The sequence below is a fragment of the Grus americana genome, chromosome 7 (assembly GCF_028858705.1).
Source record: "Grus americana isolate bGruAme1 chromosome 7, bGruAme1.mat, whole genome shotgun sequence".
Taxonomy (NCBI): domain Eukaryota; kingdom Metazoa; phylum Chordata; class Aves; order Gruiformes; family Gruidae; genus Grus; species Grus americana.
This window is the reverse complement of record NC_072858.1, coordinates 9,974,100-9,999,707: the sequence shown is the minus strand read 5'-3', so window position 1 is coordinate 9,999,707 and position 25,608 is coordinate 9,974,100. Positions and strand designations below refer to the sequence as shown.

Genomic DNA, 25,608 nt, shown 5'->3' with positions numbered 1-25,608 from the left:
TCCCGCCGCAGCGAGCGGAAGGCGCGGCATCGCCGGGACAAGCCCGGGCTGGCGGAGCCCGCCCCGCCCCACTGCCGGCCGGCGGGGCACTATTCCTTTCGCTTTCGCTTCTGCCTCGCCGGAGCCCACCGCCAAGGCAAGCCCCGGTCCCGGCCCCTTCCTAGCCCCCTGCCCTCCGCGTCACGCCGGCCGCTCTCCCTGCTCGCCTCAGCGAGCCCGCTCCTCTCCCCTGCGCTCTAGGCCCGGCCCGTCGCCTCCCGCCCTCCCCTCAGCCTGCTGCCGGCTTCCCGCGCCTTCTCCTCTCCTGCCCTCTCTGTCCCCAGCCTGTCCCCTCTGGCGGGCAGCCCCGGGGCCCGGCCCGCTGCTCTTACCTGACGCCCGCGGCAGAGGGGTGGAAGGAAGCGGCTCTTCCTCAGCACTGGGCATTTGGGCCCTTCAGGTGGCCGCACTGACTACACAACCATTTTCTGAGGGAGAGCAGACGTTCTTGCAGCGAGGTTTGGATAGGTACAGTTGGTAGCGTTGGCGGTGCTGGTTCCTCCACTTAGGGCTCCACCTTCCTCGGTGCGGGGCTGCTTCCGTGAGGCGGCCACCTCAGTGCCCTCACCTGCGACCTGCGTGCTCTTTGAGTCTAATGTTTTTAAAAGATGACTAACAAATGTATTTGTCACAGCCAGATCTAGACCCTAGCTTTGGGGAATTGCTGTTACTCTCAGGGAGCTCAAAAACCTCCGTCAGTGTCCCAGACCTGGGCTGGGGTGGTGCTGGCAGTCATGTAGCCACAGGGCCCAGCTGCCGGCCTCTGAGCTGCTGCAAGGTCACCAGGGTGGTTTTCAAGCTAGGTGTAAACATGTACTCTTCTGAGTAACTGTATTATAAAAGCAAGTTTAATCTGCCTAAATATGGGGAAGGGGTGGGAACTGCTGCTGCTTTTCCTCATGAAAACCTGGAGTTGGACAAGCTGGCTCAGTGCGTCCCACCACAAGCGAGGGTGGGCTTCCCGCACTGCCTTCTGCACTGCTCTTCTCACCCTGAGCTCAGCTGGTGCACATCATTGTGCTATCAGAAAAATTACTCCTTTCTTCTTGTTGTTTTCTGCCGGCTTAATGATGTAAAACTTATTGAGTGGGCAACTCAGTACATGGAAGAAGAGGAGAGAGACCATTTTTCATCTGGAAAAAGTCTTTAGATCAGCTCAGCCTTGTTGTCTAGTGGTGCCCTTTGTTGCTTTTGAGATGAGTGAAGATGTTCCACCCTTACACTGGAGTAAGGGGGGGAAAAATGACTGAAATACAGCAACTTGTGTAAGAGGCTGCTTTGTGTAATGGAAATACCTTTTAATTTCCAAGAAACACTTCACAACCATTTTTTTTCCTAACAACTGTATGCATGTATTAATTAATAATTAGAAGAATATAAATTTCATATTAAGTGTTGATATAGACAAAACAGAGAAATGGAAACCTAAGATCCCACCCATGGAAAATAATACAGGTTTTTTCCTCTTATGTACATTTGACTGTATACAAATGAAAACACAAGAGCTCTCTGGGTGTCTTTGTACTGGATAGCATTGCAGTTACAATTATTTTTTCAGACCATAATAAATTTTCTGGGAATTAGTCATAAGATCTTTCACCACAGAATGATTTTTACTTTTGTTCTTATCTGCGTTTTTGAGAGAAGTATTAGACAAGTCACTTTTAGTAACTGCTACAAGATAATACAAATGCCTGGGCATGTGCAATGTCATGTTAATTCAGGCCAGAAATCTGTAGCCACTCTTACTTGATGAAGTATTATACAGTATAACTTACTAACAACCTTACATGTATCTGGTTTAATGGTTTGGTTTGTAGAAGTGTTTCTGAAAAGATAGTGTTAATTGAGGGATATTCTTGTGCTTTTATTAGTAGATGTCGGGAGATCAGCATGTTGATCGCTTTGCTCAAGAGAGTGGTGAGGAAGATTGCAATGACGTAGTTGATGCAAAGCCAGACAGAAGTAGCAGATTCTCACTTTTTGCAAAGTAAGTTACTACTTTTATTCCTATTATTGTTGTCGTATCACCTGTGATACTACCCTTCTAATGGGATTTTGGTGTTCAGTTTGCCATGTCCACAATGTCATAGATGGTCTGGATAGGGAGATGGTTTATGTTGTATAGGTTTAATGTATCTAGTCTGTACCTTAAAGCATCTCTCTGTAGTATTTTCCTACAGGGAAACCTGTAGTATCTCTCATAAGCTTTATTTGATAGTCAAGAGACCACTAAGTTCATTTAGCATCAGTTATAGCCCCTCATCTTAAACATTGCCCTTTGGTGGAGTTGGGAATTAAATATGCCATTAATTATCTATTTTTCTGCATTCAGCTCAGCTAATCTCCTATATCATTGGAATCCCCTGCTGACTATTTAAGTTAGTTTAAAGCCTGGATGTGCCATCTAGGTTGTAGCACAAAGAAGCCTCACTGATTCTAGAGATATAACCCATTACAGAATAAATTAAAAGCCTTTCATTTTAAAACATAGTAGTCTCACGGAAGTATAAGTTTACTTTCATTAAATGTATAGGAAGCAAGAACTATGTACTGCTTGTCTGTACTCCTGAAAGCAGTTGCTAATGTGATTGAAAATGCAAAGGATGAAAAATGAACATGCAAAATTTACAAATACTATTGAATGTCCACAAATGGCTACTTCACATTGTGAACTTCATGGATTTAGAGAGATTTTATTAGAGGTGTTTATTACAAAGACTATTGTATTTACAGACAGGTTTAGTTTTGTGGTTGTTTTTTTTGTTTTTACTATTCAATATTCACATTCAAGTGAACAGTATAATTCAGGGAAAGTAAATGGAGAATATAATTTTATTTTTGCTGCTTATTATATGATCTAATGGGGGTAACAAATCTGTGAGAGAAGTGAAGATCCTTTAGTCTTAGAAGACTTCAGATGTGCTGTTAAGCAAATCACTTTTTCTGTCTCATTTTCTCATTCCTCAAATATGTTTTATCATGTGTATGTGTATTATTAATTTTAACAGAATCATGTCATACAAAATAGACAATGTAACATTTGTTTGTAAATCTTCCCACACATTTTTCAAAGGTTTATTTTAAACTTTATAAAATGTGCATTTTCATATCTGAATCGGTCTTCTTTGTAAGAGGTGATATACTATTATTAAATTATGCAATGCAAAGTTAATAATTCCTGAAGGAAAGGCAATAATCAGCATTTCTATCACCTTTTTTCTATAAATTTTTTTTCAAATAATTAAGTCTGAGAAATCTGTCAGAGTTTCTTGAAGAAGGTGATGATTGCCTAAGAGGAATGAGCTGGTTGACAGAGAAGGTCTTGAAAATCCAAACACAGTGACAGGGTCTTTGTCCTATAGAAACTAAAACTCTTTGGCCTAAAGGAAGATAAGACAGGAATGTGAGAGGATAAAGGAAGAAGGGATATGATCTAAAATTGTGACTGCAGTGGAGGAGAAATTGTTCCTTGTGCCTCACAGGAAATCTAGGGGTCATCCAATGAAAAGTTCATGCAGTAGGTTTAAAACAACCAGTAAGATGTAATTTTCACATAGTGCAGAATGTAATTGTGGAACTAAAAGTCACGAGATATGCAGATGTCAAGATTTTAGATGGGTTCAGAAGAGATTAGATGTATTTGTGGAAGAAAATTCCAGTGGGAATATTGATCTTAAAATCTTTGGTGCAAGACGTTCCTAAATCAGGTTTCTGTGAAATTATATTCTGTATCCAATTTTTTTTGTTTGCTTTCTTAAAACTCATTACTAGTCAGTACCAGATACTAGGCTAGATGTGCTTTTAGTTGGAACCAGCACGGCTCTGTGTCTTGATTGCCAAGGCTTCATTTTGGCAACGTGAAATTAATACCTGTAAAATAAGATGTCTAGAAAGCTTTAGATCGACTACAATTTTATGGTCCTTTGTTTTGTTTTAGCAGTTTCTATCAGCTGTGCAGTACTTTCAATGAAATTCTACATTGTATTTCATTTATTATTGCTTAAAATATATAAGCTCAATAGGAAAACAAGTAACCTGTATCATTAAATAAGCACATCAAATTTAATTTAAGAGAACAGATCAATGAGAAACTGAATTCAAAGCTGTGCAGAAAGACTGGTTCCAATAGCTTCACAGGTCCAATTCACCATTCTCTGGCTGTGACTGGAGATTTATTTAGCAAGAGCAGTAAGTAGAAATAAGTGAAAATCTTCTTTGCTGCAACATATTTCTCCCTGAGAAGTCTGTGAGCCTGCTTTACCATGGAGGCCATGAGGCTCAGAACAAGCCGTGGAGTGGGCAGATTCTTCTGGCTGCACCACAGTTTAAGGGAATTATCTTCTATGTATTTCCTTTTCTTTGAAAAAGAGCTAGTACTTAGTTAATGTTGGTGGGGAAAAAGTGTTTGGTGGGGAAAAGAGTTGAAAGAAGTAAGTTTTGAATTACCATCTGCCGGTGGTGTTTGGTTTAGGGGTTTTTTTTTAGCCACTAGATGGCAGGAGGGTATCAATTTTGTTTACTGCAAAAGTGGGGAACAAAAATTAGGGAGAGTTGCAGTAGAGCAAAAAGTTATGTTTCAGAAAGCAGAAATAGCTGCATACACTCTGGCAAGCCTGCACGCAACAAAATTTTAAAACAGGGTTAAACAAAGATTGAGCTGAGGATTTCAAAAGTGTGTTTTAATTCTTTATGTGATAGTTAGAAACTAAAAGAATTTTTCCCATAGAAATTTTTGTTTTCTATGCTGTATGTGCTCCTGTTATACTTTCAAAGCTTTAAAAATAGTCTCACTTCTCCACAGGATGATTTAGTGTCTTCATTTGGTATCTTTTGTCTTTTGTTGGAGAACTCCATTAGAGAGATTGATAGCAACAAACCTATTTTAGCATCCAGGAAACATAATGTAACATGAAACGGAATAAAGTTGTGGTTCCACTGTATTAAGTAGAGCTAAAATTTCTCTTACTCCTAATGAAAGTTGCTTTTTAAAAAAAACCTGCATCTCAAAATTCCCAAGGCTTGGTAGACTAGCACTTGCACTGTCAATAATCATGACTTTGTGGACTTCAGTGAAGAAGCATAATACAGAAGAGGATGGTTGTTAGCAGTATCTAGGTACCTGTTTTATTCTAATTTACTTGTATAGAACTATTTGTCCTCTGGTTACTTTTATCTACTCCAGCCTTACTGTCTTGTTTTACAGTCAATATTCCCCTTCTCATCTGGAAAGAGAAAACATCATTTAAATATATGTATTTAAGAATTTAAGAATTCTTGCAAATACCTAATCACAATTGAAACAGTGTGATTCTGTAGTGCCCTTAATGCAGAAACATGAAATTCATTGTAAGAAAATCCCACTGAGGAACTTGAGAGGCTTGTAGGGTACACCCATGTATAGTGACCAAGAGTACTTGGTGTTTAACAGTGCAAACCCAAAATATCTATAAGGTATTTCTTTCTGCTGAGTCAGGCCAGTATAAAGTTTGAGAGTTTTCATTGTAATTAATTTGAAAGTTTGCTGGAAACATCAGTGTGTATCTTGTCTTCTGTAGTTCAATAGATGTGATAGTTATATAGTTATAATATCTACCAGGTTTGTAAACTAGTATTTAGATCAAAAAGACTCACAGATATATAGGTTTTCTTTTAATTTGTACAGTATTTATTTGGGTTACAGAGCATCAAAGTGGGGAAGCACAGATGTTACCAAAGATGTCTATTTTAGCTTCCTGACCCTTAAGTCAGTATAGCTGTATTTCTCAAAATAAATAGCCCTGTCATTCAAAGAATAAATATTCCTTTTGGAGTTTCAGCCTCAGTTGAGCCTTAGCTTTGGAGCTGTAACAGGTGTGGAAAATTGTCTTTGTTTCAGCTTTGCTTCTCTGTTGTTCTTCTGTCTTTTGGGCAGCTATTTTCCATCCACTTTTGATTACCAACAGCTTATTTTTATTTGGTTTGTAAGAAGCTGTTTTGCAGGTAGACCTTTATGAAGAACAGTTTCCCAGTGCTGCAGGTGCATACGTTTTTGAGAGTTACCCATTTTGTACTTTTGGACCATTTGAAAACACTGAGTCTGATCTTATAAATTGCTTGCTTTGTAGAAAATGTACTACTGCTAGCATCATATGCTTATGAAGAAACTGTATTGGCCTGCACTGCCTGAATGTCAGCTGTTCTGCCTTGAAATTAATGTGTTCAAATCCAGACAATGCTTTGATGATACCTCATCTTATTTATCATAATTTTTATACAGTTTTAAAATTAAAAATGCAGTTCTCTTCCAGGTTTTTCAGCAACAGAATATTACAGACCTTTCAAAAATAAATACTGCTAAGAAAAGTGTCTCCTTTATCCTTAAAATAGGATAAAAATAGCAAGTTACTTTTTACTTGCAAGTTACTTTTAGCACAAGCTAAATATCAGTGTAGTTTCCCCCAAAGCACTGAACATAAAATTTCAGAAGCAATAGGTTCTGGCATCTATAGTCTGTTAATGATAATTCCTACAAAGACAATAAAGAGATTTTAACATAGTGCAACAAGGATGTTTCATTTCAGTTACTCTCTTTTTAGCCAGAGATTGGTTTTTATTTTTTGTTATTGCAGTTTTTGTTAGATCTGGAACCCAGCTTCTGGAGAACACTGCAGGAGTATTTAACAATTAGTGAAAATTGTGGTCAGTGCTTGTACTTTCCCTTGGACACTTACTGGACATGCCATATAGGAAATGCCCAAATATCTTGAAATCGTATCTAGTCTAAAGTATAAGAAGTCATTAAGTCACAGTCAATATTTGTTTCCAGTCTCCTTAGAGACTTTATCTTGTGAAGCACAACAAACACTGGGTTAGCCATGAACTGTATCTATAGCAATCACAACAGTGAGTCAAGTATCCTAATTTCTTTTTAGTGTAGTAATGTATTTCCTTCATTACAACAAACTCTGGGCTGTCATCATAAAAAATTTGGAGGAAAGCTATTATGTAGTGTCTTTTTAAGCTTTCAAATTAAGCCGAATTTATAATAAACCTAAACTGTTAAAGGGTAAATATGTAGGAAATAGTTCTATGAATTAGCATATAAAGAGGTTTTGAAAACTGTGCATGTTAACCTGCATTATTTTCCTAGAAATATTCATTGTGTAAATATTGTAGTAATGGTGGATCAGGTTTTGAGAGAAGGAAGGAAGACATATTTAAAAGGGAAGTCTGCTGTCCCATCTCCATCTCAAGATCTGCTGTATTTTCCTATGCTCTTACATAGGAACAGTGATAGAATCAGAGCAATGGGAGCGTGTTTTCCGCTTGTCAGCAAAGGTAGATCAGGCCTGCATGACCTCAGCTTGCAGGGTGATAGCTATGAGGGTTTGAATAGCCCCACAGAAAAGTCCAGCGTGACCCACTGCTGACACATGCGAATCTTTGGGCCTGAACACAGAGAGCATCCTGTTTCACTCTCCAATGTAACCCTGAGCATGGTGGGCTCCTAGCATTAGCAAAGAAGATTAGACTCGCTCTTGAGGACAAGCTGAAGCTGTTTTCAGATGCAGTGTGGAGTGCCATTTGATGATGAGCCCAGGTACTGTGGAATGTTATCTCCTCCTTTCTCTGCCACCTGTTTGGAAATCTCATGAATGAATACCCTAAAAGAGTTTAGTTTCAGTGCATATATCCAGCTAATTATAACTCTACTGGCATTTTGCAGTTGCTAACCCTAACCAGAGTGTTCTCTGAGAAATAGTATTTTAGCGGCGGGATGTTTAATTTTGAGTCATTTTCCAAACAGTCCATATAGCAATATATACCTCTTAATTGCTCTTAGTACCTGTGATAGATGAGAGGCTTTTTTTTAATTTTTTTTCTTTCACATAATTGGCAGTTTCCTATGTATATTATACTACCTAGGATATGATCATGCAAGATCTCAGTTTCCAGAACCCCCATGGAAGGTGTGTACGTGCAGGTTTTCTAGAAATGAGCAGAAAGCCTTTCAGCAAGCAATATCATTTATTTGTAAAATTTTACCTTTTGAATGTTATTTGAATATTATGTTGTATATAGTATTGCGAGGCCTGCACAGCAGATACCATGCAACTAATTAGGAAACTGAAGATGAATTACAAATTGATGGTTGAGAGTTTAGAACTTACTCTGCTTTGGTCCTCTCTGCTGCAGGTGTTACACCACAGAATTGTAATGCAGGCTGTAAATGTCACTTACAATATTAAGTGCACAAAGACTAGGATACTACCACCTGTTTCTTTTTTTCCTCTGGGTTTGTTGGGTTTTTTTTAACTGTTGCAAAATGCGGACAATATTTGACATAATAGTCTGTGCTGAAACCTTTTTTACAAAGTGTAGCTGCTTTAGCCTCATGTGGTGGGTTGAGCCTGGCTGGGGGCCAGGTGCCCACCAGAGCCGCTCTCTCACTCCCCTCATTCACTAAACAGGGGAGAAAAGGCATAATGAAATGCTTGCAGGTCGAGATAAGGACAGGGAGAGATCACTCACTAATTATCTTCACGAGCAAAACAGACCAAACTTAGAGAGGGAATTCATCTAATTTATTACTAGGCAAAACAGAGTAGAGGAATGAGAAAATAAAATCAACTCTTAAAACACTTCCCCCCACCCCTCCCATCTTCCCGGGCTCAACTTCACTCCCGGCTTCAACGTTCCCCCCCCTCAGCGGCACAGGGGGACGGGGAGTGGGGGTTACGGTCAGTTCATCTCACGGTGTTTCTGCCGCTTCTTCATCCTCAGGGGGAGGACTCCTCTCATCGTTCCCCTGCTCCAGCATGGAGTCCCTCTCACGGGGTGCAGACCTTCAGGAGCAAACTGCTCCAGCGTGGGGTCCCCCACAGGGTCACAAGTCCTGCCAGCAAACCTGCCCTGGCGTGGGCTCCCCTCTTCACGGGTCCACCGGTCCGGCCTGGAACTTGCTCCAGCGTGGGCTTCCCACGGGCCGCAGCCTCCTTCAGGTGCCTCCACCTGCTCCGGTGTGGGGTCCTCCACGGGCTGCAGGTGGAATCGCTACACCCCCTCATCCTTCCTCCATGGGCTGCAGGGGGACAGCCTGCTTCACCATGGCCTTCACCACGGGCTGCAGGGGGATCTCTGCTCCGGCGCCTGGAGCTCCTCCTCCCCCTCCATCTGCACTGACCTTGGTGTCTGCAGAGTTTCTTACATCTTCTCACTCCTCTCTCCGGCTGCAAAAGCTCTCTCCCTCTAATATGTACTTTGCTTCATTTGTATGTAACAAAATTGCAACCATGGTTTTGATTTGAATTATGTTAAGGCTATCACTAGCACATAGTTAAAAGGAGAGGAAGGCATATTTAGATGTAATCATCAGAACTCCAAGGATATATATAATATAGAAAATATGTCAGAAGTTGTAGTCTAAGTCTTGCTCTTTCAGACAACTCAATTCCTTTCAACTCCTTCCAACAGTGAGTTTCCAGTTGTCCTGGACTGGGTTTCTCTGGTTTCCAAGTTTTTAGAGAAGATTCTCCCTCCTAATTGAAGAAGGGTCTGAAACTAAAATGGGACAAAAAACCTACAAGAGTAGCTCAGGGTCTGAAAAATGTCTTATAATGAGGTATTTAAAATTTAGTTTCTTTAAAGTTGAAAGATAATTTGTTTTTACTATACAAATATATAGTGTGCTATACAAATCTATAAGTGATGGAAGTTCAGAAGATAGGAGGCACTTTTTGAAGCAAAGAATTCATAAATAGATCCAATGAATCCATAAATGGATCTTTTAAAAAAAGATTGGATATAAATCTAAAAGACATTCTGCAGATTAAACAGATGTTCTGCAGGTTTATAGAGGCTAGTAATAAGATTTTGTGGCTTGTTTTGCAAGAGATCAAATGAAAGTGTGCTCACACTCAGGTGTGAAGCATTCGTTTCTGGACTGAGATCCACTGTTAAACCTCCATTGTGGACAGTAAGAATGCCTTTGTTTCAAGCATTTTCTTCCAGGAGGCACATGGCAGTAAGCTACTACGAACGCTCTGGACCTAAACATTGTACAGATGTACAAAATAGTGGATTTTAAATATTGTCTATTTTACTGTACACTACTCTCCCCCTGGAAAGAAGCCATGAGATCTACAATTGTTTTATGAAATAAGTTTCTTTAGGCTCTGTTTTGTAATGGAAAAGCTAAGACCAAGAGCTATGGAGTTACTGTCCAAAAGTTATTCAACAGCAGAAGCAGGATTCACACTCAGTTCTCCATCCAGAGCACAACTAAGTGGCTTGTAGTGGATAACAGAACATATCCACACATGCCCCCAGTTGAGCATTGTTTAATACTTTTCATCAAGTTAACTGAGCAAAGCATAGCTAGCACATAATCTTAATAAATATTTTAATGGCTTGTGTTCAGCTATTGGAGGTGATACAGAAAACTTAGGGAAATGCCAGGATTTCTTTAAAAGAATTAAAGCATCTTATTTTGTGAACTTTCTGCAAAATCTGTAACAGTACTGCTACATATGTCATAGTAAGAACAAAAGTAGGTTTTTAATATGATACTGTTTTATTGGATGGATGAACTCATTCTTGTCTTGGGCAAAGAATTTGTTAATGATAGCTCAGGTCCCTCCCAGCTCTATTATTATCTTTACAAGTTCAAGGAAATAATCCCATTGTTTAATAGAAACAATAATTAAAAGGAAATAATCCCATCTGTTCTTTCAACACTGCTACAGAGGTATTTTCCTTTCAAAATTAGTGCATTTACAGTTATAAGGAGGGCTTGGGAGAGGGATTTCCAAATAAACAAGAAGTACTGTCTCCATTAGCTTCCTAGTTTCAGGTTCATTCAAGCAAAAGGCTTTGCCTCTGGTGACTTTTAAACTGGCTTTGTTCAGTCAGCCGATAATCTAATTCCAAAGATGTCCTTACGAAGTCATGAACTAACTGGCAGTTCAAAAAGCTGGAGGCTAAATAATTACTATGGCCCTGATCTTGAGAACAGTTATAAACACACATTATTTTACTTCCTGACTAGTCCTGCTGCTTTTAGTAGGCCTGCTCCCAGGAGGAAAGGGGCTGCGTTCGTTAGTGCCTGAGGTGTTTGAGTAAGCACACTTGCCATTTCCCTTTATTCCACTCCTTCCCAAAAATTACTCTCAAGGTTTAGGCACTTCAGCAGAGTAGTATATGAAGATGCAAGGGTTGCACAGACTTTATATGTCACTGATAAATATGAACTTTAGACTCCAGTATTATCAGTTTGGCATGTTTCACCATAATTTAAAGTTTCTTTATCAGACAAGACAAGACCATTAGAGGGAGCAGAAAGGTAGAACCGTTTGAGTGGGTTTTGTGTTTTAATATTCGGGGGGGGGGATTATTGTGTTGTTTATGTTTGCTATTCTAAATTGCAGCTGCCAGTTTTCATGCCTTTTGTGTAAGGTATCTCCTTGCCATAGTAAGCAATATAGGTGAAATAGCATTTAGATGCTTTTTGGGGAACTTTTATGTTCAGTTTTGTAGGACCATTTTTCTTCTCTCTTCTAATTGAAGACTTTCTTTTACGTTGAAAACATTCTGACTTAAATAAAAAAAAATTTCTAATATTATCTTTTCACATTTATCTGCAGTGTATTTAAAAATAGCCTTCTAAGAACTGGATATTTTGTTGGTGCTAGTCTGTCAAAGTCAGCAGTCATTTGCTAATACCTTTCAGTAGGGAAACTGAAATGCAATATTTACTTGAACTTCCTCCTATGTAATTTGTATTTCCCCTTTTTCCTCAGGAGATTTTTGCTTCAACTGTTAAGCTGTTTTTCAGTTTATCTACTAGCATGTAATTTGGAAGCCTGAGTAACCTTTGTTTAAAAAAAGATTGTGAGGGATAGTATTTGTTTTCTTGGTTTACAATTATATTTAACCTCTTTCAAAAGAGTCCTTGGTAAGGTGTTATCTGTCTGAAAAGACAGATGGAAATTGCACCTGCCTTTGGCATATATTCAGGAGAAAAGGTTTGTGAGCCCATAGTATGTGACGATCAGGTTGGAAACAGAATTGAGGTCTCCCAAATGCCAATGTCTTCCGCAGCAGTCCTGTTAGCATTCATCATAGGCTTCACTTTGTATTTTATCACACTGCTGCCTTAGTGTGTGACCCAGGATCATCAAATGCAGCGTAATACAGTTTTGGTATCTGATCTAGCCCTTATGGTTAATGCTTAGTCCTGATCCCATATAATTTATGCTTTCTCCTTTTTAGCAGTAAAGGAATATTCAGTTTTATAAAAGACAATTCAAGTAGTGACACATTCTTCTTGTCCAGAAATGTTGCTGCTCTGCCAACCTGATGCAATATTAATGGGAAAAGGCAACAGGATAATCTATTATTTGCATGCAGCTCTAAATCTGTGTGACACTTTACCAAAACGGATCTGACAAAGAACAAAGAGTCTGCCTTAAAGAACTTATGATCTAAAAAGCTCTAGTCAGGTTTAACAAGTGTCTTGCTTGTTATTGCCAATAGGCTTCAAGAGAAAAAAAATTCAAAAGGGGAGAGTGTACAGTAATTAGAGGTGTACTAAATATGGTGAAATTAGACTGGATAAAACTGTTAAAGCTGGCAGTTTAGAGAGAAGGTTATGTAGGAGTAAGACATATTAATGCATGATCATCAGAAAGCATCATGAATAGACCATTAATTATTGAGACTAAGGTAGAAACATAGAACAGAACATTGAACCTTGATTTGTCTAATTTATGAATTCTGTTTCCTGTTCACTTCTTTTGGAAGAATAACTCTGAACTGGTCTCCAGTACTCTCAGTTTTACTACACACAGCTTGGTAATGCTTTGTGAATTGAAACACAATCCTCTCTGCATTTTCATTGTTTCCTGTGTAGCCTTTAACTACCTATTTACAAAAAATAAATCCAGCCCAGGATTTTTCCCCAGGAGAGCAAACATAGCACTTGTGATGAGCAGTAGTCGCAAACATCATTTATACTGTGCATGCAGTGATGGAAGGAGTGGGGCTTTTTAGACAGAAAGAGCAGCAGAGAGACACACAAACTGCATAAAATTAAATCAGCAATACAGGCTACGTGAGTTCCTTCAGAAGACTTAAAACTAATGTATTGTCCTGTACACTTACTCCACAGTATTGTAACTTAATGGGGAATTTATTAAAATAAAGCCTTTAAAGAGGTTCGAGGGAAACATCTCAGTTGTTTGTAATAGAATAAAGAGCATTGCAGTTTTAAGATACCTGGCATTCCACAACATTAAGTGTATGAAAGTTCTGGTGGTTGTTGATGGATTACCTTAGAAGATTCGTACTATGCACTTTGTCACTGTACCACTGCTATAATCTTCTTGCCTGGACTCAACAGAAAGGCTGACAATGTGATGGAAACTAGGATAGAACTGTTTTCCAATGACAGAAAGCATGGGGACTCCAGAATGGATCCTGAGGTGATGTGTTCTGTAAAGATAGGAGATTTTTAAAGGCAAATTTTCTTTTTAACAGAAACCTGTTATCAGTCATTCAAAAATGATATATGATTGCACATTGTATTAAAGAAGCATGCCAGAGTAAAAACTGTCACAATGTTCTGTGATATTCTTACCAAGTAAAGCCCAAATGTACTGAACTTCATAGAGCAAGACAGATTTCTCTTCTTTTGTGTATGTGTACTTCAAATAGAAATTAATGTAATGAGTTTAGTCTTTTCTACTCACCTCTGAATGTCAACTTCCTTAAATTGAATAGTATTGTAATTGTAGATTTTTTTTATCTGCTTACATTTTTCAGTACAGCAACAAAAGTCCCTAACTTTCCTGGGAGAGAAAGGGACTATAGCTGTTTCAAAGCCTCGATATCCCTCTGTAATATCCTCTTTAGAGTTCATTTTGATTAACACATTCATTTCCTCTTAGAAAAACAAACAAACAGGAAAAAAACAAACAGGAGACTCTTCCCATCCTGTGACTGGGAAGTGATGATTGTGAGATTTGTCTTTATTCATCTATTCCTCTGCCCATAAGGCTATTTAAGTGACTGTTCTTTTCCAGGGAGACCTGTTTCTTCTGAGTGCTGTCACATTGTTTTTAAGGCCAAGCAACTCATGTTTTCAAAAGAGCTCTATTGTCTGTCGGTTACTATCATCCTCTTTTTAATCTTTGTTAACGTTGAGGTTTAGTGAATGGATTGGTGTAACAGTTTCTACCCTAGAGATTGCACTTTCTTCTTAATGTTTCCCTTTCATCCACTCTACTCTGGAGAACTTTCCCTGCATTATGCTGATACTGTTCCAAGGGGAGTCTATATAGTTAGAGTGGACCAGCTTTTTAGAGCATTTTTTTTTTTCCACAGTCCCTGGCCTTTACACCTTGCACAAAGGTAGGCAATACCAGCCTACACAACTGACATTAATTATGCAATGTGATGGAAAGTGAAGACCCTCCCCGTGGAAATAAATCACACTACACTTGAAGTTAAGCAGCTGGTTCTCACTGAAACACTTGTTCCTCTGGAGGGCTGGCAGACTTGAGCCTAAGAGCTTGGTTCTAGCAGGTGGGAGAGACGATGAGAGACTGCAACACTCAAGGAAGCCATTCTCCTGAACATGGATTCTTAGTGTGTTGGTTTGTCATATACAGTAGCAAAGAAAGTGCAGGAAGATGCCAGTAGAAAGGAAGCCAAAGGAGAGGCTGCTAAGAGACACTGCTTTCAGTAAAATTATTATTGAAAATAATTTTTAGGTATAGTTAAATGTTAACAGTGGTATTTTTATCCTTAAATCTTGATATATATACATACCAAAATAATCATTTACCCAAAGTGTAACAGAAAAGAAAGTTTGTTGTGCTAAGTAGCAGTCCTTTAGACAATCAAGTTCACTACTGGTGCAAGTGATGTATCTCCATTGACTTTGACAGAATTTTAGCCACTCATGGTGATAAGAAATTCAGCCTTTACTATTTAAAAGTTCAATAACAAAATGATAAATGGTATGGGTAACTTTATATTTGAAAAGTGAGAAGTTGATAATAATGATTTTCCCCGGGTTGACACCAATTAAGTCTAGACAATGAAATCACATTCCCAGACATACTGTTGTCAAGCCTAAGGCCTGAATTTAGAGCCACAGTAGGGGTGAAAATGTGCAAGCTAAATGAGGGTGCCAGAGTGGAGTTTCAATTTTGCTGAACTCTTGACCAAAGGGAGAGAACATGAAATATGTGAGAGCACTGATAGGAAGAATATTTCTGTCTAAGAGAAAGATCAGTGACCATTAGCAGAGTGAGGAGTTACGGCACAGTTGTAATTAAAAGCTGAGGAAAGAGTAAACAGTCATAAAATTCAAGTTTCTATTTAGTCTGGGCAAGTTTGAATCCCAAAAGAGGGAAATTAAAGACACTGGATGTCAGAGAAGCAGAATGAAATAAAACTGAGGGCAAATAGTTTAAAACATTTTATAACAGCACATTACTAACCTGTGGAAACCCTTTTGGAAAATATGGTGATTAAAAAGCTTAGTAAGAAGAACAGCAGTAAACATTTATGTTAACATGTGTCCAATTCAAAGCTTAGAAAAAAAAATTTAGCAGGAAAGCTTTAGGCTTTCAGTCATAAGCCAGCCTGTCACTGACAGGGCATTTCTCATAAGGAGTGATTATTACATATTTATTACCTTATTAGTCATTATTACAAGGTCTGATTTAGCTTGTTGAAACTGAAGACTTGGATCTTATACTGTCAGTTTGGTCCAGCAAGGCAATTCCCATATTGTGCGATGTTGGCACAGAAAAAAAAATCTTCAAAAAACAATTTCTCTCTGGACTGCAGGTCCAGGATGTGTATATTCCACAACCTTTGCTTCCTTATTTGTTCAGTTTGGACAGATACCAAAAGATTTCTGGAACTTTTTGTTGTCTGCCAGTAAAGCAATGATAGGCGTAACCCTACAAAGCATGCTATTGTTGCTTAGTATCTTGCTAGCCTGTTCAGCTTGGAAGGAATCATTAGAACAAAACCATTACTGTCCTCTGTAAAGGCATCGGGAAATGCTAGTTTTGTATGCTACTGCGCTGATGAGACTTGTCTGTGGTGTTTGACATTGACTGGCACAGAGCTTCTGGGGTACTTTTGGAAATACCAGTAGTAGTAGCTACACCCCTTAAACTCCCAAGTGTTTCTGCATGAATGAATGCAAACTATTGAATGCGGAAGTGAAGTGCTTTCAGAGAAGCTGTGTGGCTACGTTGTTATGTCACTTAACCCCAGCTGCTATTTTCGGTGAGACTTTTTGTGGGATAATGTGGCTGCATGATTTCTGGACTAGAATTAGATCACTTCCAGCATTTTGAGAGAGCAGACAGTGCAAACATGGTACCGTACTGCTCACATGGATCTGTCCTGAGTGTTCACAACTGTTCAAGGCTTGGACATAAACATAAATTTGTGTACAATCCGCCTGAAAATAGCCTATTGTGTGTAACAACTACAATTAGTCATACAGCTTTTTCAGGAAGTCAGTGAAGCTAGATAGATCTGTTGAAACTTGAACCCAGTGTGGACTGAGAAAATTAGCCTCTTCATCAACCTGAGTGGTTATTTGTTGGTTTGAAATTTATTTTGCTGTCTTTACCAGAGAGCTGTTAGTGATGTAGGACCAGGGGGAATTTTAGGCTAAAATAAGAATCCAAGATTTCTTTGAAAGTCAAATGTAATATTAACATCATAGAGCTGTGGATAATTCTTTAAAATGGTCAAAATCTTTTCTTGAGGCAAAGCATATTTAATTATTGCTCACAGACCGCTCAAAAAGCAGTATGCAAGGAGAATACCAATACTTGTGATTTGCCAGAAAAAACTGGACTTCCAGAGTATCAGACAAAATCCTGAAGTTTCGTAGTCTCTAGGAGAAGTCTAAGAGAGGAGATGATATTAGGATGAGCACATTTAAAAAGAGTACAGAGAAAGCCTGCCAAGTGCAGCTATTTAATTTGACCCTTTATAACAAGACATGAGGACTCTCAAAGGTAAGAAGCTGGTTTAAAATTGAATTACAGTAGCATTTAAACATGATGAATCATCTAGAGAAGGTTTGTTAAAGTTTCCAATTAGTCTTGTCCTTTAGTAATAAAAAGAGGACACTTAAAGCTAAAAGACAACAATTATTAAATGGGGAAGGTAAGAAAGTAGATTACCTAAACAACATTTAATGAATTCTTATGTACAGGCTATTATTGAAGCAAATAACTTAGTAATTCTTTAGAAAGATGTCAGAGTGAGAATAGTGAAAGTACTTAAATTAATTGAGATTATGGGAAAAATCTAATTTTGTTAGAAACAAACTGCTATACAGTTATTTGTGCTGTGAAAGTAGGTTATGTTTTCCTCTCAGACATCAGCAATAAATACTATTGGAGGCAGGATGCTGGACCAGATTAAATAAGAGAGGTGCTGATAACTTCAACCTTTTCCTGCACATTGTTTCTAACTGAGCTTGCTCCAAAGCCTGTTTATAGTTCTGAGGTGGAATCAGAGCCTTTATAGGCTCTCAGTAGATTCAGTTCTGCTTGAGGAGATCTTACTAACATCTGAAGCCACCTGCTTGGACCAAAAAGTTCACCTGTAAAAGCAAGTACTGCTGTGTTCCTCATGCTTATACTTCAGGTGTGCGTGCTGGCTGTAATTGATTTGTTCTTAATACTTCGTTTAGAATAAATTGGTGAGTAATGTCTGTGCTATCCCTTTGCATCTCTTCCTAATCCAATCTAACAGATTACAGAGAAAATTTATAGCTCGTTTTGTTTTGAAGTGAGGAGCAGGTATCGATGATTACACAAAAATGTGCTTAGTTTTTGGCATAGGTTCAGACTGCTGTTTGGCAGACCAAATTAGCACATGACCTGTTCACATCTATAACCTTTATCAGCAGAAACTACCTACGGCTCAGTCTTAATCTTCAGAGAATTTAGGGATGATGGTGATTCAGTAAACAAATCCTATCACACCATTGGATAAACTGCATATCTTCTTGTGCTTGGAATAGTTATTAAGGGAGATCTGTCTGTCCTTCCATGAATTACTTATAGTAAAAGTAAAATATGTCCAGAATCATAGTTTACGAAAGGTAACTGCGAGCCTGACTTCATGTTTAGGCCATTTGTTTTATCTGTGGATCAGAATCTGTTTATACTACTGTTGGCTGCAATTCACTCTAGAGTCATTTTACCATCATCAGAATCCTATTGCACACAATAATCACATCATGGAAATCATGAGATCTTTATGCCTCAATCTGAAATATGAAGGAAGAAAATATTAGACAAGAAAAATCATTAGGTACGGCTGCTCAAATTGTTTGAATTAAGATAAATAGGTACACTGCATGTGACTGGCCACTGACAATAATTTCATTTGGTTCACCTAGAAAAAAGAAGAATGGAGAAGAAGAACAGCCAAAGTCCTCTCTCAGTAATCAGTACCGAATTGTTACACCCACATTCCAGTATAATATGGACTACAAGAAAGTTGGCAAATGTATTATTATAAACAACAAAAACTTTGAAGATAAAACAGGTAATGTTCTTCCTTTGATGATACTCATTACAGACTTTAGAGTGTTTATACTTTCATTAATCAATAAGCATTTAATTTTTAGGACATGGAATTTTAATGAGTATTTCTTTTTTTCTGAGAAATAGTTGTTCCTACAATTTATTCCTGTTCTTTAACACTTATACTAGAGCAGCTCTTTGCAGTATATGTTTCAAAGAGCATGTCACCTTGCTCTACCAACTTCAAACTAAACCTTTGTCCCAGAGTTCAAGGCTGTTTTGTTAAAATTTGAATTTTGGCATCTGCAGCCCATGTTATAGCTTCTCTGTCCCTACAAAAGCTAATAGCCATAGCTGTGCTCTGTTCACACTCCAGCATTTAACTTTTCAGACCATGTACAGTTTCAAAGCAGACAGATACTTGTGTTGTAGTCAACTTTATAGGTCTTTTCTTATACACTTTGCAAGCACACTAAATGAAGTGTTTATTCCAAAGAATTTACATCAGTTTCTTTTATGCGGGTATCTCACATAGAAGGTAGGGACTCTTTTCAACAGTTTTTCCTTGGGGTGCTTTATGCATATGTTATACTGCGTAATCAAAAGGAGATCGAATCATCCATAGAGGTCATGTGTTGCAAGGTGCTGAAGGTATGCCACCATTTTTCAGGATAAGATACATTTTAACATTGAACCTTTCATTATTTTGCATTAAAACAAATCTCACAATTTGTTCTCAATGCTGAGAATGCTGTTAGAGGACTGTTTTAAAATCATGTCACCATGACATTGTTTAGGTTTAGTAAGTATAAACATAAAAATTTACCTTTGAACACATAAATTATTTTGAATTGTGTAATGTGCAATCAACCTTATTTTTTGTTTTCTCACAGGAATGGGTACGCGCAATGGCACTGATAAAGATGCTGGAGATCTAGCTAAGAGTTTTGAAAGCTTAGGTTTTGATGTTTGCACATACAATGACCGAAGCCGTGATGATATGGAAAAATTACTGAAGCAAGGTAAAAATTTAGAATCATAGAATAATTTAGAATGGAAGAGACCTCTGGAAGTCACCGAATCTACCCCCTGCTCCAAGCAGGTCAAATTAGAACAGATTGCTTAGGCCCCACTACATGGAATCTGTTCTATATAGAAGGATTCAGTTTCTGAATGGATTAGGCTTAATTCCCTACCTCTTCCTCCAACGTCAATTCAGAAATACAGTTTTCTTGTCATATTATGTGAAGCGCCTCTCCTATGTATTAGGTGAAGAGCCTTGTCGTATTAGATAAAGAGTCCAGCCTGTTGACTCCAGTGGGCTAGTCTCGGAGTCAAGTGAAGGATGTGTTTGTGTATTCAAGGTACTTATCACATAAAAAGTGGGTTGTGTCATCTTTATCACTCCTTCTTATGCCTTCCAGTAGAGGCCCAATGTATATTTAGTCTCAGAAAAATGTGTTTGCTAAATATAATTTTAATTTAATATGTTGCTTCCTTTTGGCTAAGAAGTATTTGATTTGTAGCTGCAGAGGAGAATCACAGTGATGCTGCTTGTTTTGCCTGTATCCTTCTAAGCCATGGGGAAGAAGGCCTCATCTATGGCACTGATGGACCCATGGCTATCAAGAGTTTGACTGCGCTATTCAGAGGAGACAAGTGTAAAAGCCTTATAGGCAAACCCAAATTATTTTTCATTCAGGTAATAGCCCGAAGGTAAATACAGTATCCTACTGCTGCAGTGGGGAAAACATGCTATGTTGGTTTTCTGCTCTAGAAGAGCCTTAAGGAATTTTGCTAGGGGTTTTGTGAAAAAATCTGTTGAAGTTGACTGTGGGTGATTTGTATTGTCTGTTTTTAAGAGATAATTTCTATACAAGATTCACAGATGTAAACAGCATATTGTCATTGTAATTTTGTACATGGTTTCTCTTTGTGCTTGGTAACATACGAACTTCAGAGCAGAAAGATAAACTCCCTCTTGTGCAGACAGAGCTGAGGACAGTACATGCTTATCAATAGAAATAATACTGTCCAGGTCTCTTTGAATAAAGGCTGTCTCTACAAATTACTGCATTCTGCTAAAATAAATATTTTTTCTCTCCCTCAGTAACCTAAAAATTTATATTGCATTATCGTATTAGCATATAATTAATGGTATATTACTTAAGCTTTTAAAGACAGCTGTTTCAAACAGTATTAACTGACATACCATGGGTCTGATTTCTCTTTTCTTTCATAGTATTATGTAGGTATGGGAGTTGGAGCAGATGTGGGTTTCCCTAGGCTGTTCTGTCAATTAATCCTCAACCTCAAAGTGAAAACTGTCTATTTTAGACTCTTCATACTACTAAAGTGATGTTTCTTTTAATTATAAGTTTGGAATGGGTACTTTGTTGCCTTTAAAATTATCTTAACAAAGGCAACCAACTCATGTTATATAAGCCCATCAGACTGCTATTTTTTTACAAGAGCTGTCAGTCAAAGTTACTGATCAAGAGCTGAAAAGTGCCAACGTGGACTGTGGTCCCAGTGTGCCCTTTAGCTAAACCACATAATGAAAAGGAAATTAAGAATAAAAGAGAAAAATGGAAAAATGTTAAAAATGCAATATACTTGAAATGGGTGGTCAGACACTGGAACAGGTTGCCCAGATTGTAGCGTCTCCATCTGTGGAGATATTCCAAACCCAGCTGGACACGGTCCTGGACATGTGCTGTAGCTGTCCCGGCTTGAGAAGGGGGGTTGGACTAGATCATCTCGGGATGTGATTTTGTTGTTCTATGAAATGTAGTGCTACAGCAGTGCATGCCAGGAACCAAAGACAATGTGTAGTCCACTGTAAAGAAAATGTCCGGAAGTGACACTGCACAAGACATAATGTAATGATTGAGTGCTGAGGATGACTCTAGACTAGTAAAATTAATCATGATTAGAATAAGCTAATGCTGACTTGGCACTTTGACAATCCACTGAGATCCACAGCCTGCAACACCATTACCTCCCTTTACTGTACAGGATGTATATTTTAAAATGGGTAAGCTAGTAACTTTATCACTGAACAATTAGGTGTGCCCCAGAAGTGCATTTCTGCTTCTAATACATGCAAAGTACTGCTTAAAGCTGTATCCATCAAAAAATGTTAATGAAAACTTATTTTTACAACACCTTGATTCTCCTTATTGGACAAGTTCTCTTTATCTTCACTGCTTTCAGGCATGCAGAGGCTCTGAATTTGATGAAGGTATACAAACTGACTCTGGACCTGCAAATGACACTCTGGAAACAGATGCCAATCCGAGATACAAAATCCCAGTAGAAGCAGATTTTCTGTTTGCATATTCCACAGTGCCAGGTAAAGAAAAGGGGGTGAGGGTGGAGATAAAAGCCTAAAAACTCGTCACCCATATTGACTTGATTGAAGACTGGCCCTCATTGATGATACATTGTACATTGATGGACAGAACCCTAAGGCCCAGTGTATATTGGGCCAGGGTGTTGTATCCACCCCTTTCACACTAGCTACAGCAGAAACAGGAGAAAGCCCAGATTTGCAGGTGAGAAGACACAGACATTACAGATGGCAAAGGCAGTACTGTTTTCTGGGAATCCTGCCCTTCCATGTCCCAGTTTGGTGAGTATGTTGAATATGTAATGAAGGCAGGAAGGGGAACAGTTACAGCAGGAAACGTATTCTTAGAGAGGAAAAACATGAAATCTTACTTCTTGCAGTTTCCCAAATGCAAAAATATAGTATGGCACTTTGGTAGTGCGAGGTTTGGAGAGTTAATACACATTATTCTCCACTTTAATGAAGTGGGATATGTGACACAAGTGATAAGAATTAGACTTTCTGTGTGTGCAGTGTTACTCTTTGCCCAGAATCCTTCACACAAATTAGTACATATCTCTCTGCCATTCTGTTCTTCAGCACAAGATAATAAGAAAAAAGGAAAAATAACCCCATGTACTTTCTTATCTGTCTTTCTTGTAAGGTTATTACTCCTGGAGGAATCCTGGAAGAGGCTCCTGGTTTGTGCAGTCTCTGTGTTCTGTGCTAAATGAGCATGGAAAACAACTTGAGATCATGCAGATCCTCACACGGGTCAACTATGTGGTTGCCACAAATTTTGAATCACAGTCTGATGATCCACGCTTCAGTGAGAAGAAACAGATTCCCTGCGTGGTCTCTATGCTTACTAAGGAACTTTACTTCTGAAATATATTTTAATGCAGCCAGTGATGAAAGATCAGGATATGGTTTCGGGTGGAGATTTGATTATAAACTGGAGTAACACATTTTTAATAACAGAAATGTAATTACACTAGATTTTTATATTGTATAAGCTGGGGTATCTGATGGACAGACAATATGCAAGATTTTAAAGAAGAAATAAATGCTGTGGGCCAACCCAACAGCTAATACTAATTACTGTATCTTGATTTCCCTTAGTGTGGCTGTCATGATTTATGGCTACTGAAGATGTTCTGAGAGTCAGCTACTTGACCCATAAAAGTTTATTCCAGAAAACAGATTGTAAATTAAGTACAAAAAAATTAAATCGTGAGACTCCATCTTTTCTTTCACTGCTAGCTCATAGAACTGTAACTTCCTTGGAAATTTCCAAAGGCCATCACATTATGGGTATGTCCAGTGATGAAACAGTTTGTAGCTATTTAAAAGGGTGTTTCTTAGTCTAATATATTAATTTCCTTTTTATGAACATTATTAGTGAAGACTAATGGTTGGTCTGTGCTTAATCTGGAAGTCAATTTACTTAGTTATCACTCTAGAATAAGATGGATAAATAAAAAATCAATACTTGTATTTGATTTACCTGAATAGTATGGAAATGTAACAAATAGAAAAATCAAAATGAAAACCTTTGTAAGATTGGGAAACTGTAATTGGATGCTGCCTTATTAAAGCGCCATTGTAAAGATTTTTGCCTTGCAAATGACAATTAACTGATAGAACGGCCTGAAACAGTGGTATTGCAGTTTTTCTGCTTGCAGAAATAAAAATGTCTGCTTGTTGATTCAGAAGTTTTGAATGAACAGAAAGTTAATGCCAAGGCTTTGTTATAAAACATTAAAATTTAGTGTTGAAATGATAGAATTATATGTTCCAGTAACAAATGTATGTTTTGATATAGCTCCTATTTGTGAGGAATTTTGCCAAGACTGGAAATACTTACTTGAATCAGAAACCAGAAGTGCCTTTTTAGTTACTGTACAGTCTTGATTTTGTATTTTGGAGTTAAGTTGGTGATGTTTATATTCCTACTTTTGTATTCTTTTTAAAGTTGGTAGCTAGCTCAAAAAAGTAAGTTTAATGATTTGGTTAAACTTATAAATGATTAGTTGTTCACCCTTTTCCCAATTAATGCACTTTATTTTGAAATCTTCTAAGAAAATAAGTGCATACTATTAAAGCCAAGTTACTAAATTAAGTTTATTTTCTTAAAAATACTGTGGCATAATGAGGCATATGTTTTTTCATAAGTCAAATTGACAGTTATTTGAATTAAATAAATGATTGTTTTATGGACGTCTTGAGCATGAAATCAATAAAGACCTTGTTTTCTAATTTCCTATGAATATCTGCATGTTGGTCACTCAATCTGGTGAAGTGAAAACCAGCCGAAATCCATCCCAAAACCTTTCTCAGCCAAGAATGCAGATGGTCTCTGGCATCTTTTCAAGATGTGGTTTACAGTGTCAGTTGAACAGTAGTTTAGAAAAGTAAGCTGACATTGGGTGACGTGGGTTAGGCAGGCCATATCCTCTCTCAGAGTACACCAAAATTCTTGAAAATATTTTAATGGAAATATTGTGATCTACCAGCGCTTAATCTTGCCCTGTGTATAAAATGTCTTTATACAGTGAACTGTACAGTGGTCTAGCAGTTCATATGAAAATGTTCTTCCTCTTACTTCTGGCAAATAGCTCCATCTTAAACTATTTTCTGGCATTAGAGATATTCCTGTTTTACCATGAGAAATGTGTCCAGTCAACATTTCAGTATTCGTTACTTCTCTGGAGGCTATTTCACGTCTTTATAGTTCATTAGTGTTTATTTGCTTAAGGTTTAACCTGTTTTTAAACTTCCGTTAACAATATTCCCCTGTCTCCAAAACCCTTTTATTCAGATAGAGTGTAGCTCTGAAGCCAGAGAGCCTTGGGAACACTAAAGGAGCAAGTAGGGGCTCTGAAACAGGTCATTTAAGTTTTTAAAATAATGCCAAGGAATGTAACAGTATATCAGGTAAGGAGCACATTTCCTCTTGTGTGGTGCTTTTTTCTTAAAGGTTCTTTGAGAATTATATTTCATTTAAGAAAAGCTGTAGTAAATTTATCTTAGCTGAGAAGCATTGGGAAAATACAAAAATTACTAGAAATTGACCCTGGTCCAGCCTACAAGGGACTGCTGAGAAAGAATCAGAGGAGTTAATATTATTGAGTTTCCTCTGTGAGTAGGAAAAGCTATTCACTCTGTTGGACTTAATGTCTAAAAGAAAAAAAAAAAAAAAAAGGTGGGCAGAGTGGTTCTTTATCAGATTTTGTTGGACATTTACCATGACAGACACTAAATAAGGACAGCTTGGGAATTTCCGGCTAATCGGTGAAATGGTAGCTGTCTGTCTAAGAAAAAAGGCAAATTAATAATGTTATTTGATGCTCTTCAGTGCTTTAATGTGGCAAGCCAACAAGGCACTCAACATTTGCAAGAGGTCTCCTGGTGAACCAATGGTTTCCTGGAAGAAGATGATCGTATGGCGCAAAGGAGCACAGCAATTTTACCTGCTGACTTACAACGAAAGGAAGAAATTGAGGCTGAATCTTAAACAACCTTTGGGTTAGTTCTCGTGTATGAAATGTGCAAAGATCAGCATAAAATACCTGAAGACACCGCCAGAGGGGAAAGCAAGTCAGAAAGATAACTTAGAGTAGTAGTGAAAGAAAGAGAGAAAAATATTCCCTTGGGTTGGAACCAGTATCTCTGCTA

The 25,608-nt window shown here is 38.1% G+C and overlaps 1 protein-coding gene across 8 annotated transcripts; it reads left to right on the top strand.

Annotated features, from left to right (window-relative positions):
• CASP7 (caspase 7) lies at positions 1–24,150 on the top strand. Of its 8 annotated transcripts, none has more exons than XM_054832796.1 (7): positions 1–136; positions 1,917–2,029; positions 18,473–18,621; positions 19,493–19,621; positions 20,126–20,301; positions 21,816–21,954; positions 22,595–24,150. In XM_054832796.1, exons 2-7 carry the CDS (start codon positions 1,917–1,919, stop codon positions 22,816–22,818), a joined length of 930 nt encoding a protein of 309 aa, XP_054688771.1. In that variant the 5' UTR covers positions 1–136; the 3' UTR covers positions 22,819–24,150. The 8 variants fall into 8 exon arrangements, with proteins under 8 accessions (XP_054688771.1, XP_054688770.1, XP_054688773.1 ...); XM_054832795.1 differs by having other exon boundaries at positions 51–136; positions 1,914–2,029; XM_054832798.1 differs by having other exon boundaries at positions 113–497.
• The last annotated feature ends 1,458 nt before the right edge of the window (positions 24,151–25,608 follow it).